Source organism: Labrus mixtus, chromosome 21, assembly GCF_963584025.1.
Source record: "Labrus mixtus chromosome 21, fLabMix1.1, whole genome shotgun sequence".
In the NCBI taxonomy this organism is placed as follows: Eukaryota; Metazoa; Chordata; class Actinopteri; order Labriformes; family Labridae; genus Labrus; species Labrus mixtus.
In genome coordinates this window covers 2812230-2829416 of record NC_083632.1, presented here as the reverse complement: position 1 = coordinate 2829416, position 17187 = coordinate 2812230, and the positions used below count along the sequence as shown (strand labels likewise).

At 42.1% G+C, this 17187-nt stretch overlaps 2 protein-coding genes across 6 annotated transcripts; one reads left to right on the top strand and one right to left on the bottom strand.

Moving 5' to 3' along the window:
* Window positions 1–267: 267 nt before the first annotated feature.
* On the top strand, window positions 268–11059 carry nfe2l1b (nfe2 like bZIP transcription factor 1b). Of its 4 annotated transcripts, none has more exons than XM_061028415.1 (6): window positions 268–472; window positions 1433–2263; window positions 3682–3906; window positions 5337–5426; window positions 5610–5702; window positions 6391–11059. In XM_061028415.1, exons 2-6 carry the CDS (start codon window positions 1706–1708, stop codon window positions 7768–7770), a joined length of 2346 nt encoding a protein of 781 aa, XP_060884398.1. In that variant the 5' UTR covers window positions 268–472; window positions 1433–1705; the 3' UTR covers window positions 7771–11059. The 4 variants fall into 4 exon arrangements, with proteins under 4 accessions (XP_060884398.1, XP_060884397.1, XP_060884399.1 ...); XM_061028414.1 differs by having other exon boundaries at window positions 5550–5702; XM_061028416.1 differs by lacking the exon at window positions 5610–5702.
* A 531-nt stretch (window positions 11060–11590) lies between these two features.
* Window positions 11591–16604, bottom strand: cbx1b (chromobox homolog 1b (HP1 beta homolog Drosophila)). 2 transcript variants are annotated; one of them, XM_061028431.1, is made up of 6 exons: window positions 16421–16604; window positions 15138–15222; window positions 14708–14864; window positions 14404–14557; window positions 12391–12485; window positions 11591–12274 (listed from the first exon to the last, which is right to left on the bottom strand). In XM_061028431.1, the coding sequence occupies exons 2-6, from the start codon at window positions 15193–15195 to the stop codon at window positions 12133–12135; spliced, it is 606 nt and encodes a 201-aa protein (XP_060884414.1). In that variant the 5' UTR covers window positions 15196–15222; window positions 16421–16604; the 3' UTR covers window positions 11591–12132. The 2 variants fall into 2 exon arrangements, with proteins under 2 accessions (XP_060884414.1, XP_060884415.1); XM_061028432.1 differs by having other exon boundaries at window positions 16432–16604.
* Between the last annotated feature and the right edge of the window lie 583 nt (window positions 16605–17187).

The window sequence follows — 17187 nt, the reverse complement described above, 5'->3', positions numbered from 1 at the left end:
TAATATTTACATTGAGATTATTGGCTTTTGACTTTGTAATTACTACATTTTGAAAATAAGGAAACTATTAATAAATATTCAAGCATTAACGCTGTGATGCACTTTTAATTATTTGTTTGGAAATAACAAACAAGCTGTTTTTAAATTAACTTCAGAAATGTGACTTTATGTAAACGACACGAACACATTTATTACCTTAAAGGGGGATTTTTTTATTTGGCTGATGAAAGCCTGCCACTAGAATGTTCTGCGCATGCGCATTGTGAAAGCGTGTTTTGGTGTCAAGCGGCGCTGCTAGGCTAGCCGGGCCAGCTAGCAATTCTGCAAGTCATGGTGGGCCATTCAGCGGGGAAAGGCTGGAGGATGCTTTATCGAGCTGTACTGTGGAACTGTTAAAGAAACGGGACTTAATGCATTTCTTACGTGCTAGTGGTCTTAAGGGCTCGACGATACAGTTGCAAAATCGCAGCGCGTAAGTATTAAATCAAGACATTTCAATTAACTCCTCCGGGATACATTTAGAGATTTATGGCGTTAGCGTACAATGGCAGATTAATATATGAATTAGTAGTATGTGTGGGTGATACCGTGTAAGTTACTTTTTAAAGTAGTTGAATGATTAAAGATAGTTAGCCTACAAAAGCTAACACAGCGCAGGCTCTGAGTTCCAATAGTAGTTACCCATTTCCTAAACACCCCACCCATTGCCTTGTTCTCATTGGCCGGGCGTTGCTGGAGTCATGTGACGTCACCTCGCTTGCCGCGTGTGATTGGCGCCGCAATCTGTCAACCGTCTTTTCACCACTTGTTGCTAGGGAGATTGTTTGACGCTAGCAACAGCGGAAGTAGGTAGTTCTAAAATACCACAGTGGAGGCACCTGTCACTTGTTTTAAGGGGGAAACAGAGATGACAGCTAAGTAGATGAGGTGGCGACGTGTCATATTGCTGCTACTTTATGTGTCGTTAAATACGTTTTATTCACATGTGTGGTGGCAGTAGCCGGGTGGTCAAAACACACGGGAGCTAACGGGCTAACGTCATAAGGACGAGGATAGGAGGGAGGGACCCTGCCTGCCGTGCTAGCCAGCCAGCCCAGCGAGCTTCCTCGACTCCCTCATTCACCTTCAGCAGCACCCAACAAGAAGTAGTTGTCCTGTGCAAAGGGTGGGGTGACACCTAAAGCTTCCTCCAACTCTGCTCTGGGTGAAATTAACAAGAAAGAAAAGGCGAGCAGACATCACTTCTCTAAGTCTTGGGAGGATGGAGTGGTAGCAGAAAAGCTTGCAAGTCCTTTATTTTATTATTTTTTCCATTTACATGTGCTACATAATGCATAATGTAGGTGAGGTGGGTAAAGGCGTGCGTGTGATTGTGATTATAATGCTGAACACGTGGAGAAATAAAATGTTTTTCTCACTTTTTTTTTGCCAGGAATGAGAAGATGAGAACCTTATGAAGAACAAAGATCTGAGCACAAACTGGACTCTCTCGGACTGGAAACGCCATCCCGGATGTCATATGCCTTCTAAACAAACAGAATCCTGCTGAAGACCCTTTCCCCCCCCTCACTTATCTTAACACCACTTTATTTTTTATGTTTATGTGTCTATATCCGTCTCCTTGGGCAACTAAAAGAAGTTCTGTTCCACGGTAGTGAGCCCCGTTTTTGTTTTTATTTTTTACTTTTTGTTCCTTTGTAAAGAAATGCTTTACCTGAAAAAGTACTTCACAGAGGGCCTGATTCAGTTCACCATCCTTCTGAGTCTCATTGGGGTGCGGGTGGACGTTGACACCTATCTAAACAATCAGCTGCCCCCACTGAGAGAGATCATCCTGGGGCCTAGCTCAGCCTACACCCAGACACAGTTTCACAACCTGCGCAACACGCTGGACGGCTATGGCATCCATCCAAAGAGTGTGGACCTGGACCATTTCTTCACCACTCGGCGGCTGCTGAACCAGGTCCGCCAGCTGGATCGCCTCTCCGTGCCCAGTACCGAGCTCAACACCTGGCTAGTGCATCGTGACTCTGAGACTGTGGTGTCCCCCAGCAGCCAGTCCGGCCCCAGCATCACCCTGGAAAATGGGGCCGGCCTAGAGGACGTTAACAACCCTGACGCTACCCCGGCCATGAGGGGAGGAAGTGGAGCTCCTGAATCCACGTACAACCTGAACGCGGCGGACAGCAGCCTGGGAGCTGTGGCACCAGAGGGCAACCAGGAGCAGGGCGGCAGGGATGGCAACGACGACCTCACAAAAGAGGTACTGCAGCTTGTCCTGTCTTCTCTTTGCTAATTTCTGGGTATCATGTGCGAACAGAATGGGGGCTTAACATCGACTTTTGACGCTTGCTTCTTTTCAACACATTCACAACAAAGGGAAGAAATTGATTTTATAATATGTTTATATTAGCGTAACCCAACAGTTCATGTTTTTTTGCATGGCTTGGTTGAATGTAATACTCAAATGTCAAAGCACAATTCAGCACAAGCCACATATGTTACCAAAAAAGGTTTTAAAGTTTGAAAAAAAAAAACATTCATAATTATCTCTGACACACCTGAGATAACTAAACCAATCATGGCTGCTTTATAAGTTTCATAAAAAGGGGACTAACAGCATAAAGCATACGAGTACAAGGTAGTCCTAAAGTTAAGACATATACACTAAGTTAAGATGGATGGGGGGGGGGGTGGGGGCTTAATATCTACTTTTGACGTTTGCTTCTTGTCAACACATTCACAACAAAGGGAAGAAGTTGATTTTATAATATGTTTATATTAGAGTAACCCAACAATTCATGTTTTTTTGCATGGCTTAATTGAATGTAATACTCAAATGTCAAAGCACAATTCAGCACAAGCCACAGATGTTACCAAAAAAGGATTTAAAGTTTGACTTATACACACTTCAATTACCTGAGATAACAAAACCGATCATGGCTGCTTTATACATTTAATAAAAAGGGGACTAACGGCATAAAGCATACGAGTACAAGGTAGTCCTAAAGTTAAGGCGTATACACTAAGTTAAGATGGATCGTTCATGTTCCCCAGCCCCGGTCTTTTATTAGTGTCGGATATTTATAGTCAAACCAGTTGTCACATTTGTTACAGCTGTGATTGTGGTCACATTTAAAGTTGTTCATGGGGGCGAATCCCACAGAAAACAGTCATGTTCTTTTCTTTTATTTATCAAAAAGAATAAATATCAGTAATGTTTTTCTGTTTATCTGAACAAACTCTCTTTGTACAATAGCTCATTTCTGTTACTGATGTTTCATGTAATGTGTCGTTCCAGTTATGTGAGAAACTGGCACATAATGGCCATATTGATGCCGAGGAGTTAAGGGTTACACAAAGTCGTTGTTGGGCTGTAATGCACCAAGCCCTCCTTCTGATCACATGTTAACCACCATGTCAAAGTGTTTATATCATGGTTGCATCATCCTGAATACATTTCTGTTACATGATCTGCCTAAAACCCCTGCCAAAATTAACCTTATGTTAGAGGGCAAGCAGTCAAAGCACTAGTTTATTATCATATATGTGTTAAAAGAAATTCAATAACACATTACTCAGGGTTTCATTTATACATTCATTTATTGTCTACCTGGTTATTAAAGTAATTTTTCTCTGCACAGGGCCATTTTTCAATGGTTGCTATATCATTTTTTCCAGGACATTGACTTGATTGACATCCTATGGCGACAGGACATCGACCTCGGTGCAGGAAGAGAAGTGTTCAACTACAGCAACCGGCAGAAGGAGAACGAGGAGGAGCAAAAGCCCAACCCACATGAGAGCAAAGACGGGAATGAGGAACAGGAGAGCTGGAGGAACGGAGTTAACCTGCAGGGTGCTCAGCCAGTGGACGGGGAGACGGGGGAGAGTATTCCAGAGCAGGTTTGTAGACTAAATAGATCACTTTTATTCTTCCGATTCATCCGGTGCAGAAAAGCTGCATTTAACCGTTTCACAGCACATGAAAAGAGAGTAGACATTTGGGAGCTGCACACGGGTGATAAAAGATATTGTCGGACTAATAGGAATTGATATTCTTTTGAAGACATTTCCAGCTTAACATTATGGATGAAAACTAATTATTCATCTTTAAAAATCCTCTGTGTGAATGTAAGACTTTCATCTCATTGTTTGGTCTTAGCAGTTTATGAGGGACACACAGTGTTTGATTTAGCATCGCTGTCAGAGTGATGGATACCTTCACAACTTACCTGTTTGTTAAATACACACTCGACACATTCATTTCCCGTTACATAACACTGTGTTGCACAATGAAATTCAAGATTATGATGATCAAGAAAAATACTTTTTATGGAGGACGGCGAAAACTGAATTTGAAAAAGGAGTCTGATAAAAGAAGCTGGGTAGTTGTGCAAATTACCAGAATAATCATGTTAAATAATCAAACTTAACAACATGACATACTAGGAGCGGCTGTGGCTCAGTTGGTAGAGTCGGGCATTTCTCAATCAGAAGGTCAGGGGGTTCGATCCCCAGCTCCTGTAGCCGCATGTCTAATGTGTCCTTGGGCAAGACTCTTAACCCCAAGTTGCTCCAGCTGCTTCGTCTGTGTATGAATGGGATTAGTTACTTCTGATGGTGGTCACTTTACACAGCAGCCTCTACCATCAGTGTGTGACCTGCGGGTAAAAGCACTTTGAGTTGTCAGAAGACTACAAAAGCTCTATATGAGCTCAACTCCATTTACCATTCACAATTTACCATGACTAGCTGCAGCATACATGGCTTGTTCGACACAAGATTGTGACAGTAGATACTATTTTATTAGTTGTTATAGCAACCTTCTGATTAGGGTTTAAAGCAACGTCTATCTAAAGCTTTTATTCACTGCAAAATCTTACAGAAAGGTTGTAAGAAAACACAATGCAAGCGCAGTGATGTTATTGGTTAATTAGGAACTGATAATGAGCAAAAAATACAGGTGTGCTGAGCCTGAGTCCTCCTTTTGTCAAATTAAAAAACGTATAGAAAAGTGAGCAAAAGAAAGACACCACTCTGTTCCCTTTGATGTCAGGCTGCAAGAAGGTCTTTCTTTGTCTTTTCCTCACGATGCATGATATACTGTATAAGGTGTGGCAGCACAAGGCAGTTTGCAGAATAGGTCAGACAAACAATAACCCCTCATTCAGTAGGATTTTATGTTTGCAACTCTTCGTTTGAAAAGTAAATTTTACTTAATCCAGAGCAGAAACAAGAAGGCATTACTGTTTTTTATTTGTCTGGACCAAATTAACTGAACTTAAAATATATGTTTTTAACTGTATTTGTATCTTTTTGTTGTTGTTACACAGCTCCCAGGCATTGGCTCACAGACTTCTCTGTCTCTACAAGAATGTTTGAGGCTGTTGGAGGCGACTTTTCCATTTGGAGAAGAATCAGAGGTAAAAACATTCAAACTCTTTGTCTCACACATATATTGCAAGTACTGCAGAGCAGTTGGAAGAAACTAAAGGGAAGTTGTGAACATATATTTTTTTTATCTTTGTGTATGACATTTCAACTAGTTTCCAGCCCCAGTTGTCAACAGAGAAATAGTTTCCAATGAAGCTCCTTCTACATCTCAGGGCCTTCCTCTGGCACCACTGCTGCCCTCAGCAGAGCCACAGTTAGACCTGGAGCAGCAGTGGCAAGACATCATGGCCATCATGGAGCTACAAGTATGTTACTCTTAAGATTTATTTGTAAGTCCTGACATCATTTATTTATTTGTTGTCTGGGAACTGATAAAAGTAGGTTCAATGCAAAAGCTTCTGTTTTTAAAAATCAAAAAAAGATGTAAAAAATCGGGGGAGATCTTGTCTGATAAGAATGTCTAATTTTACAGTAAAAGCATATTTGGAAATATGAAGAAAATCCGCCTTGCTGCCTCAGTGGGAAATGACTTACCCTTAAAAAGCTGAAAATAATCACATCCGTATCAGAGAGAGAGAGAGAGAGAAGCGTCTGCTGTCCGTACCTCCCTCTTGTAATTGCACAGATTTATGTGCAATGTCAAAACAGATGCTTTGTTTCAGTATTTTTCTGCATGCTGTCCTGCACTCCCACTCCCACATCTTGATTTTGATTGGTCAGTGAGAGGGAAGTGACATGAGCGTGGCGCTGTTCTAAAATTTGAACTTTTTTCAGATGAGCGTCTTGTGAGCAAAGCCACAACAAAACAGCTGAGGGTGTTTTCCCGTTCAGGTCGCTAAGAGATGAAAACACTGAACTGCATTGTTTTTGTTTTGGACGCTGTCGGCGCGAAAAATGACCTCAGTGGACACCATCCATTAATTATCACTGAATGTGCTTTATCGTTTGATAAATATGTATATTTCTCTTAACAAAATCTCTCTTGTTTTAAAGGCGATGGAAGTAAACAACACTTCAGTTCCCACAAACTCCAGCAGTGTGAACGGCACGAGGGGGACAGTTGAGTCAAACACTGTTGGGAACTTTGAACTTTCGACTGGCTCCACACCAGTAAACCAGGATGTCAGCCTTCACCAGGCCTCCCTCCCCAGCTGCAGCCAAGACTTCCCCCAGATCTTCAATCCCCAGTTGGACTCTATCAGCATCACCCCAAGAACCACCTTACCCAGACTTTCTTCCAGCAACTCCAGCAACATAAACTCCACTTTTGGAACCACTAACCTGACTGGGATCTTTCTCCCTCCTCACATTAACAGTTCCAGTAACAACATTACATCCACACCCATCCTGCCAGATCCCTTCAGCACCCTGCTGGAGGAGTCCATGCTCGATGAGATCAGCTTGCTGGACCTCGCCATGGAGGAGGGCTTCAGCCAGGCCCAAGCTTCCCAGCTGGAGGACGAGCTCGACTCAGATTCCGGTCTTTCCCTGGACTCGAGCCACAGCCCGGCGTCCCCGAGCAGCTCTGAGACGTCCTGCTCCTCTGCAGCATCTTCTTCGTCAACGTCTGCCACCTTCTCAGAGGAGGGAGCCGTGGGGTACAGCACCGACTCGGAGGTCACCACTGTGGAGCCCGAGGAAGGGGCTGTCGGGGGTTATCAGCCGGGTTACAGTAAACTCTGCCGTATGAGTTATCAGGACCCCTCTCAGTTCCACAGCCTCCCTCACCTCGACAGCATCAGCCACAATCACACCTACAACCTGCCGCTTTCCTCTGCGTTCGCCGAACATCCAGAGCTCCCCATTCCAACCGGGAAGAAGAACGTCCGCGACAAACACAACTCGAAACTCCAGACTCATCAGGACCTGCTCGACAAGCACGCGAGTCGCGACGAACGCAGAGCCCGCGCCATGAAAATCCCCTTCTCCAACGAGAAGATCATCAACCTGCCCGTGGAAGAGTTCAACGAGCTGCTCGCCAAGCACCACCTGAGCGAACCCCAGCTCGCCCTCATCCGCGACATCCGCAGGCGCGGGAAGAACAAGATGGCGGCCCAGAACTGCCGCAAGCGCAAACTCGACACCATCATAAACCTGGAGCAGGGCGTCCACGACCTGCGGCGCGACAAGGCCCGCCTGCTGAAGGAGAAGATGGAGTTCATCCGTTCCATCCGGCAGATGAAGCAGAAGGTGCAGAGTCTGTATCAGGAGGTTTTCAGTCAGCTGAGGGACGAGGAGGGCCGGCCCTATCCTCCCAGCGAGTACTCGCTCCAGTACAGCGCAGACGGCAGCGTGCTGATCATGCCTCGCTGCGTGACGACGGCGGAGCAGAACCGAAAGCCAGAGAAAAAACAAAAAGACAAAAAGAAGTGAGGGAGGGAAACTGCTGTGTATTCTATAACTTTTGCTAAGTCAATAAGAACGATTTCTGCAGATGCAAGAGAGATGTCCTTTTTTTCCTTTAAGAAGATTCTGGTGAGTAGAAGAAATGGCATTGTTGACTACTCTTCCTGCATAAGTTTCTCCCTTTTCATTCTGTTCCTACGTTTATTTCCTGGAAACAACTCTGAAGCTGAAGTAGCTCTTCGTTTGAGTACTGATATTTCATTATTTAGTCGGGGGGAAACAATAAGCGAGAAGAAGAGGGATATAAAAAGGACATAAAATGAGCTATTAGAAAAATTTAGCTGCTCTCGATCCTTTTGCACCAAACCACTGAGGATGGAGGAGATATGTAGGGTGAAACGAGGGACTGGTGAGGAGAAAAAGCCGGAGTACGAACACTGTCAACACGGACGGTTGGAATACCTATGCACAGAAGGTTTTGAGGGACTATCAGATCACATCCCATCCTGAAGACTTTTGAGTGATTTTCATGGTCACTGAGCGTTTTAAGTTGCACATCTTCAGGATAGGAATATCATTCATGGGTGTGAGAGATTAGGTACCAAAGGCTAAAGGAAGTCCATCATTTTAGGAGGCTATTAACACCTATACTAACCAAAGGTTGTATGGTGCACATCATTTGATCTGAATACATCTTAAATGCTCAATTACTGCACTCTTGTTCTGTAGATTTGTATCGCAGATTCCTGTTTTTGAGTCAGTTGCATCTGAGTTTGGAAGACCCCGAAAGAGATCGGGGTTTGTTGTGAATGGCCGGGGGAGGGGGGGGATGTTGACACAAGAAAGAGTCAGAGGTTGAGAGTTCCCGGGCTGGCCGCTGCTTAAAGAGGCCTGGAGGTGAAGTCCTGCTAGAGGGGCGGATGGATGTTTTTATGAAGGAGGCACACTGCATTGCTAAACGTATCAACTTCCTTATAAATTATACATAGCACTGTAATTTGTCTTTAAAAGGCTTGGCTATATGCATTTTGCTGTGTCTGTCGCTATTCCTTCGCTGCAGGTTTAAATATCTGAAGCTGCGTTTAGGAAGGCTCTTATTATTAACTGTTCATAATCTGTAGTATAAGCAAGGTTAGAGATCAATCCACATCAGCTTTATGTCACAGTCCACACCTTCTTTGTTTATTTAAATCAGCAGCAGAGCCTGTAATCAGAAGTGTTGGGGGTGGATGTGCAGGAGCTCTGTATGAGCCGCAGCTCGAGGCTGTCACATATCAACGTTGTTAAGATTATTTAAGAGTTGTTCTGACACCATTACCTTCAGGGTGAATTCTTCAGATACAGCTTACATTGCACAGTAAGTTATAAGTGAGTAAGCCCGTCAATACAACAATACCATACACTGATTAATAAGCCCCCAACATGGACTTTCCTCCTCTGCTTCAGAAAAAGTAGTCCGCACGGCATGACATAAATTATTGCTGCTTCTGTTTTAGAGCAGCAGAAAAACTATTTGAATAAAACATGGAATTAAAACTGGTCATATAAAGAAGTTTAATGGTAAAAATATGGGGTTTTTTCAGGATGCCGGATGGTTTATCGGTTAAGCCGTACTGCCCCATGTGCAGAGGCTAGTAGTCCTGTTTGCAGCAACCATGGGTTCAAGTCCGACCTCGGCCTTTTGCTGCATGTCAACCCCGTTTCCTATCTTTAGCTCTCCTATCAAATAAATGCAAAAAATGGCACCAAAAAAAATGACTGAGAAGAGGTCAAAAAGCTCCAGCAGGGATGACCCTGATGAAGGCCACAAGCCGAAACGCATCGGTCTAATTTGTTAATAAAGTTGATCTTCTTACTACAAGTGTTGCTGGAGCTTTTTAACCTCTTCTAAGCCTTTCACTTGTTATGCACCTTGGTAGTTATAATAATAATAATAATAACAATAATAATAGATTTTATTTGTAATGCACTTTATATTTTGGGAAAAAATCTCAAAGTGCTGAAGTTGTGCCAGAAAATCCTCTTCTTCACTTAAAAAAATCGTATATATATTGTCTTCTCGTTAAAATATATATATATATATATATTGGGTTTCCAACCCTCTTAAATTGTCATAGGATGTCAGGAGAAGCTCAGAACTGAGCTGCCACCAACTTTTTTTTTGGTCACCGTTCCTTTGGTGTACCCTAACCATCGCCCACTGCGGTTTAAATGAAATTGATAAATACTCATATGTACTTTTTTCTGCTGCATTTGTGTTTAATCAGAAGCTTTATTATTGCCGGGTATTTTTACACATGCAAGGAATTTGACTTGTATGAATAAAAAACGTTACACAAAAAGACAAAACGTTGCACGCCACCACGAGGCAGCCGTCTACGGTGTCATCTTGGCGTATTGGAGGTGTACTCGGTCGAAGTTTAGGTATTTGAAAAGCATCTGGAAGTATAATGGTTATCAGAACAGCTCTTATTAATTGGTTTTCATTTTCTTTTGATGCCTCGTTTTTCGGTGTAACGTTTAAACAGATTGTCTCGGTTGTCGCTGAAGTGAAGCGACATTTATTTAATCGTTCCCAACAGAAAGCCACTGGAGGTAACTTTTTAACTGCTGTAAAAAAGCCAAGCTGTTGGCTTTAACATTATGAGTTTCTTTTCATGTGTCGATAACAAAGTGAGCCGAGTTCTTGAACGACATAAAGAGGTCTTTGAATGCGTGAAATGTCGGGGTGTGTCGCGGCCACTTTGATTTGAATGCCTTTATTTCACAAACTCATCATCTTCACTTTAAATGTTTTGAGAACTGACGGGGAAATGTTCTCAAAGTAGAAGTGCTATTACTCGTCTTTTTGAATGAAGTCTGTCGGTACATGTTGCATCGCCCTCTGTAATAAAAAAAAGTTTAAAAAAATAGACCACTTGTTGCAGCTGAGATAGCGGTTAGGCTATAATATCTACAAAAGGCTGAACTGAAGTCGCAACATTAAGATGATGTCCAAAAACTTGTTTTGAAAGGAGAAACGTGTCCTCATTAAACGTGTTATTCAGGCATGAAACTGGTTAACATTCACGTCAGTGTAACCCAGTGCGACACCAACTATTTAGTACTGCTACTACTTAGTGCACTTTTCTTTGTTGTCTGTCTTGTTCTGTAAATATTTTCATGTTTGTGTTCGTCATAATTTATGTAGTTTGTCAAATGTCTCCATAACGGTCTCACCCTCTGCTTTCAGTTTGGATGTAGTTCCCTCTGTTTTGAGATATTTGCTGGCAATCAAGAATTGTTTTTATTGATTAATAAAGTGTTTTTATTTTCACCTGTGACTCTTGTGTTCTAGTTGTCGTGAATGACGGTATCCACTCTGATCCTGTATTTGATCATGTCTATAAACCCCTCTATTTCAGCCCTGCTCAGAACAGGCTGTTTCTGTGTCTGTACCTTTAAATATGTAAATGAGCTGTGTCTGACCACGCCCCCTCTCTGGAAGGGCTTGGGTGTACTCAGTGCTTTCTCGCTCCATGTCCTATTGCTGTGAGAAGGCAGACTCAGAGGGCAGAACAAACACCTAGCTGTGGGAGTGTCACCCACCTGGGGGAGGGGCTACTGCCCTTTGTGATGTCATGAAGGGAAAATCTCTAAACAGCCTGTTTGAGCACACATTTTCTGAAAAGTGGAGCAGGCAAAAGACGGAGAGGATGGACTTTACTCATCATTGGGGGGTTTGTAGACAGACTAGAGACACATGTTAGTGTTAGAGGAACATGGAGAAGTGTGGCCTTAATTGGGGACGGGTGTTTATCTGATGTTTTACTGAATATTAAAAGTGACATCATCATGAAACAGCACAGTAACAAAAAGTGGTTTATTCTCCAAAAAAACCAACAAGCAAGACAGTATAATGAAAAACACTACAAAGATTACCAATGAGCGAATAAATCACTGAAAAGGGTTCAAAAACCCCGACACCAAACAAGTCCCAAGAAAAACAGCTAAAAGATGGACGCCCTTAAAAGCACCAAGTTAAAAAAAAAAATGGCACACTAAGGAATTAAAAAAAAACTTCACCTCACTGAAATAAGATGGCAGAGCACTGTATCGGATGTTTCTGAAAGTGATGTATCATTGATCATTAAAACTTGACTGATGTCCATTAACACTGCGCTTTTACACTGAAGTCGGGCTGGGATTTGTCTCGCAAACCTGAAGCATATTTACAAGTATTACATCCAGATAAAAGTGGAATCAAAATGAGTGATAATACGCCAAAGAGTCAGATGGTGTCTTGCTTGTCTCGGCCCCTCTTCTGACACCCCCCCCCCCCTCCCCCCTCTCAAAAGTACAATGAAGTCTCAAAACTACAGATTCTTTCCTCCCGCCTTCTGCCCTCTGTTAGTTTTTGTCGTCTTTCTTCTCGTCTTCAGTCGGGTACGAGTGCCAAGTGAGTCTCTCCTCGTAGAATGAGATGACCACCTGTGGACACTTCACGTTGGCCTCCTTCGCCGGCACCAGGTCTGCCTCGTCTGAGTTTTTCCTACAAACACACACACAAAAAATTGCTTTCAAAACAAACAAGGCAGTTTTTTGTTTTTTTTAAAGTCATTGATGTTCTAGTTTGAGCAGCTGCCATCAGGCTCGCTGCATACAAACCATTTCATGAGGAACATGAGTTCTCCCGTGGAATCTGTGGCGCCAATAATCCGTTCTGGTTCCAGACCTCGAGCAAAGCCCCTTAGCTTCTCTGTCTGAGGATTAGAAGAACATTTAAACAACTTAACATGCACAGAACAACATTTTCCAGCAGTATTTCAAATTCCATTTTGGATTGAAAACAAGCGTTGCCAGGGAAACCTTAAAGCAACTTTTCCACCTCAAACAGGAGTTTCAAAGTCGAGCAGTGCGTACAACTTTACGGCACGAGTTCACACAGCAGCCTTCAGCGAAAAAGAAGCCAGTTCGCCCGTCTCTGTACCGTTTAAAACAATGACTTAAGAGACAGAAGAGGACGATGACGGGTGGAGCTAAGAGGAGAAAAACTTGAGTTGCCGAGCAAGAAGCCGGACTAGTTTCATCCGTAACATACTTTTTAGGGCTACGTTCACTTTCCTGATCCGGTAACCCGGGGCAACACAGTAATTTGAAATATAGTGACTGTAGCAATGCGGCACAATAAGATATCTAACTCGCAGAAGCTGCACGTTTGATGCTTTTTTTTAAAATCATCATAATAATTGACTGTCCTAATACAGACAATGATTTTAAGGCCCTGACACACCAAGGAGACCGTTGGCCGTCGCCGTTGGGGGGTAGGAATCTCTCTGATTGGCTGCTCAGCTAAGCGAAACAGGAGAGCCAGTGCACTGGAAGAAATACAGAATCACCTCTTCTATTCTTGTTCCACTAATAAAAGAATAGAATAGAATTACTTTATTGATCCCAAACTGGGAAATTGTGGTGTTACAGCAGCAGATTGTCCAAACACACAATATGAGTAAAAAACACAATGTTAGCAAATTTAAACACAATATAATATTAAATACAAAGTAAATAAGCACTAAAAATATCAAAACTAAGAATGTGAATATATACAACCAGGATTTAACTAAGCATTACTAGTCTTAAATATGAAGATTAAATGTAAATGTGTAAAAACAGAGTTGGAAATGGACAGTATTGACATTGGGAGCTGTGCAATCAGTGATACCGAAGACCAAAGACAACGGCAGCGCCATTTTCAACTTTTTATCAGACATTATTCTCCATTAGAAGAACTTGTATAAAGAGTGGCGAGCGACAGCTGTGAGAAAATTGTCTTCTCGTTATCACAACAGCAGTTTATTTGTCCGCGTTTCTTCCTCGTCCTTCCGGTTTCCTCTTTTTTGGAAATGACGATCACAGACTACCGCCCCCTGCTGGCATGGGGAGTTATTGCCTCTCGCGCATGCGCAGACCGTACGTGGTGGTCGGCGGTCGGCTGCAGTCTTTGCGGTGTGTTCTAGTGCAACTTTTTGGACAAGACAAAAGGCGTCTGCTTGGTGTGTCAGGGCCTTTACTCCAGCCACTGTAAAATCTTCTTCTGTCTTGTTTTGATCCACCAAACATCCAAAAACACAAAGATAATCAGTGAGCTTTCATGCATGACAAAGACGAGCAATCAGAGCTTCACATGTGGGTAACAAACTTCAACATATCGTTGCATATTCCTGAGAGTTACCTCTCCACTCGGTGTGTAAATGCATGAAGGGCACCCTGACTGTTGATGAGAAAGAGAGCCTGTTATTAACGGATCAAATCAAGGTTAAGACACCTTTGAAGCCGTCCCCTGAATCAACACCTGCCTCATCACGAGCAGCTGCACCCAGAGCCTGTGATGTGGTTTCTCATGACTTAAAAAGACTTCCTCATCATGATCAGGTTTCATGTTTGCTTTAAATAAAAAGGAACATCTGCTGCCTGCAACTCTTCCTCTTACCAACACTTCCTCTGGCGGTAAGTTTGGGGGTTTTCCATTATTCCCTGTTGATATTTTAAACCGTTTTTTTTTTTTTGTCTAAGCTACTACTACTTAATGAATCAGGACCCTTCACACTATAAATGCTGTGTTAAAAGGGAAGGTAGATGGAGTTCCCTTTTCTGGACAAAAAAAACAGAATTGGGGCTTACATCGTCTTTTTTCTTTTTCGATTTGCTTTCATCTCCTTCTGCGTCTCCCGCCGCCTTCCTCTTTCCGTCGTGTGCCAATTTCTGAGACTGCAAATATTCTGCGATCAGATCCGGACAGTCCAGGTTGTCCTCCGGCTCCCACGTGTTATCTTCACTGCGGGGCACACAAGTACAAACAACACTGCATGTTTTTTTCACCTATTTAATATGCTGGTATTTTGGAAATCATTTTAATGCACTCGCTGCTTTTGAAGGGATGTAGCGATCTGATAATGTCAAGAAAAGATGGAGCCGGGACACTCACTTGGAGAAGCCTTTCCACTTGAGAAGATACTCCACTCTCCCCTTCACCACCCGCCGATTCAGGACCTTCTCCACCACGTATTCTTCCTCCTCCTCCTCTTCCTCTGCCACGTCATCTGGCTTCTTCTCCTTCTTCTCAGGTGTGGTCAGTTTGACCTCTGATGGATTAAAAAAAAAAAAAAAAAGGTGTAGTGAGCAGGCAATTCCTGGAGACAACAACCAACCTAAGCTATGATTGCATGGAGAGTTCTGATGTTTACATTTGTTAGGGTCATCATGTGTCACTTTTTCACAACTGAGTGCAGTTTTAAATGAGTTACAAACATTTATAGTGCCAGATAAATAAACTTTTATTCATTCTTGGACTTGACAAACACCTTTACCTAAGCACAAAGGACAACAAACAGAGATATTGATGTAAGAAAATAAACCTTCTGTGACAGCGGGAGCATCGTTAGGGGTTGGTTCTGGAGTCAGGCTCATACTCATCAGGTAGACCTGGGGACCAGCAGGTTCCTGGTCAACACAAGAGAGGAGAAAATAAGATTAAGATAAGATATACTTTATTCATCCCAGCAGGGAAATGTAGGTGTTCCAGCAGCCAGCATATATACAAACACACAACACATATATACAAACACACAACACATATATACAAACACACAACACAACACAACACATATATACATACAAACACACAACACAACACAACACATATATACATACATATCCACCCATACAAAAAAACATGAGCCCACAATACATAGCCAGGATAAAAAAGTGGTATAGATGGTCCATGTGCATAAGTAGCTGTTACTCATAGATAACAGTACAACATACTAGCTCTGCCAGTGCATAGTATGATAGATAAACAAAGAATTATTATTAAAAAAAAGCAGTCAAGTGTGCAAAAATACAGTTTGATATGTTGATGTACATTACATTGGAGAATGAGGTTGATTGAGAAACATGGGTAACAGCTTGAGGCATGCAGATGAACAGTGATGTTTAGATCTGTTACATTATTATTACACATCTTTTATAACATAGTAATGCATTTGGAGTGCATTCATTAGATCTCTTTGGGGTTATGTGTTATGATTTTGAAAATATGCACCAACATGCATCTGATCACTCCTTTAATCAAGACACTAATCTGTGTATTTATATAATCACTTATTAATAATGATGCAGCTGCAGCAATCTGGAGACATATAAACGGACATCATGCCTGTTACAGCCAGCATCAACAACAGTGCACACAGGATGTTTGCAACACCTGGCGGCGGCAGAGCAGAGACTAACATTGCAGTGGGAAATTAAAGGATGATCATGAATAAGACAGGCTTCATAAAATTAGCATTTGCATTGTGTAAAACACATCTTGCATGCTACATGGAGGGTTTTGGTTGATATCATTTGCAGGCAAAGGGAAGAAATCAGTGCACGACAAAGCCTCGCAGGGACCATCAGTTTGCAGCAAGCTGGTTTTCCTCCATATTGCTTTTGCAACTAATGTAAAAATACTCTTGGATGTCTGTGTATTATAAGCTTAGGCATAATGTTTATGATTTCTTATCATTACACACTTGTCGCAGCGCTGGTTTTCATTGAGCAATATGCATATTAACACCCAGGTAACGATGCACAATCAAACGATCACGAAACAACACGTTTGGAGGGAGGAGGGAAAGACATGAAAATTAAAACTCACCGATGACTTACAATTAAAAAAAAAAATCTAAAGTTACACCCCGGACTGAAGCGGAACAACGCAATAGCCTCTGCTCTGCAATTGTCCAGTTATTAAAAATTGCGGTTTGTCCTGATTTGTTGTCAAAAGATCTGCTAGCACAGTGAAGTGTATCGTTTCCGCCCCTTCGTCTGGTAGAAGAAGAAAATGAGAGCAGCTTCACTGACTGTCAACTCATGTGGATTTACTCTGTTACGTCACAGACGCTGGGCGTGCCGTGTCCATGTGGTTTGTAGATCTGTGAATGGAGGGAGAAAGCAAACTGCGGACTGGATTATTGGAACGACCCCCTCAGTTCATTGCATATACCGTATTTAATAAAAACAGCAGTTAATTAATACTTTGGGGTATTTTTATTCCTTTATCCAACTACAAAAAGAAAATAAACCTTAATCTAATTCAAGGTGTGGGTCATGGACGCTAGACACCCCTTAATTTACCCTTTCATTTTAATAGGCAAATACCAAATCCATAAAAAAAACAGCATATCAAATGGATTTGATTGATTGACTGATTGATTGAAGTGTTTATTTCAAAGAACTGCTATTTACACATACTTTTACTATTTGAAGAATCCCTTTATCATCAATTTATTGCTTTATTCAGGTCGGGCTGCTGGTTTTAAACGTTGCTTATACAGTATACAATAATTTTGATATGATATCTTACACTTTATTTATAAACAATATTCTAATATATTAAGTGATTTTGATTGGTTGCTATACTAC

Coding starts and splice junctions, on each gene's coding strand:
- nfe2l1b (XM_061028414.1), top strand. CDS start 1,706: ATGCTTTACCTGAAAAAGTACTTCACAGAGGGCCTGATTCAGTTCACC. Junction 3,907..5,336: donor GGGAGAGTATTCCAGAGCAG/GTTTGTAGACTA, acceptor GTTGTTACACAG/CTCCCAGGCATTGGCTCACA. Junction 5,427..5,549: donor CATTTGGAGAAGAATCAGAG/GTAAAAACATTC, acceptor CATTTCAACTAG/TTTCCAGCCCCAGTTGTCAA.
- cbx1b (XM_061028431.1), bottom strand. CDS start 15,195: ATGAGTATGAGCCTGACTCCAGAACCAACCCCTAACGATGCTCCCGCT. Junction 14,558..14,707: donor AAGTGGAAAGGCTTCTCCAA/GTGAGTGTCCCG, acceptor TGTGCCCCGCAG/TGAAGATAACACGTGGGAGC. Junction 12,486..14,403: donor CGAAAAAGAAAAAAGACGAT/GTAAGCCCCAAT, acceptor TCTAATCCTCAG/ACAGAGAAGCTAAGGGGCTT.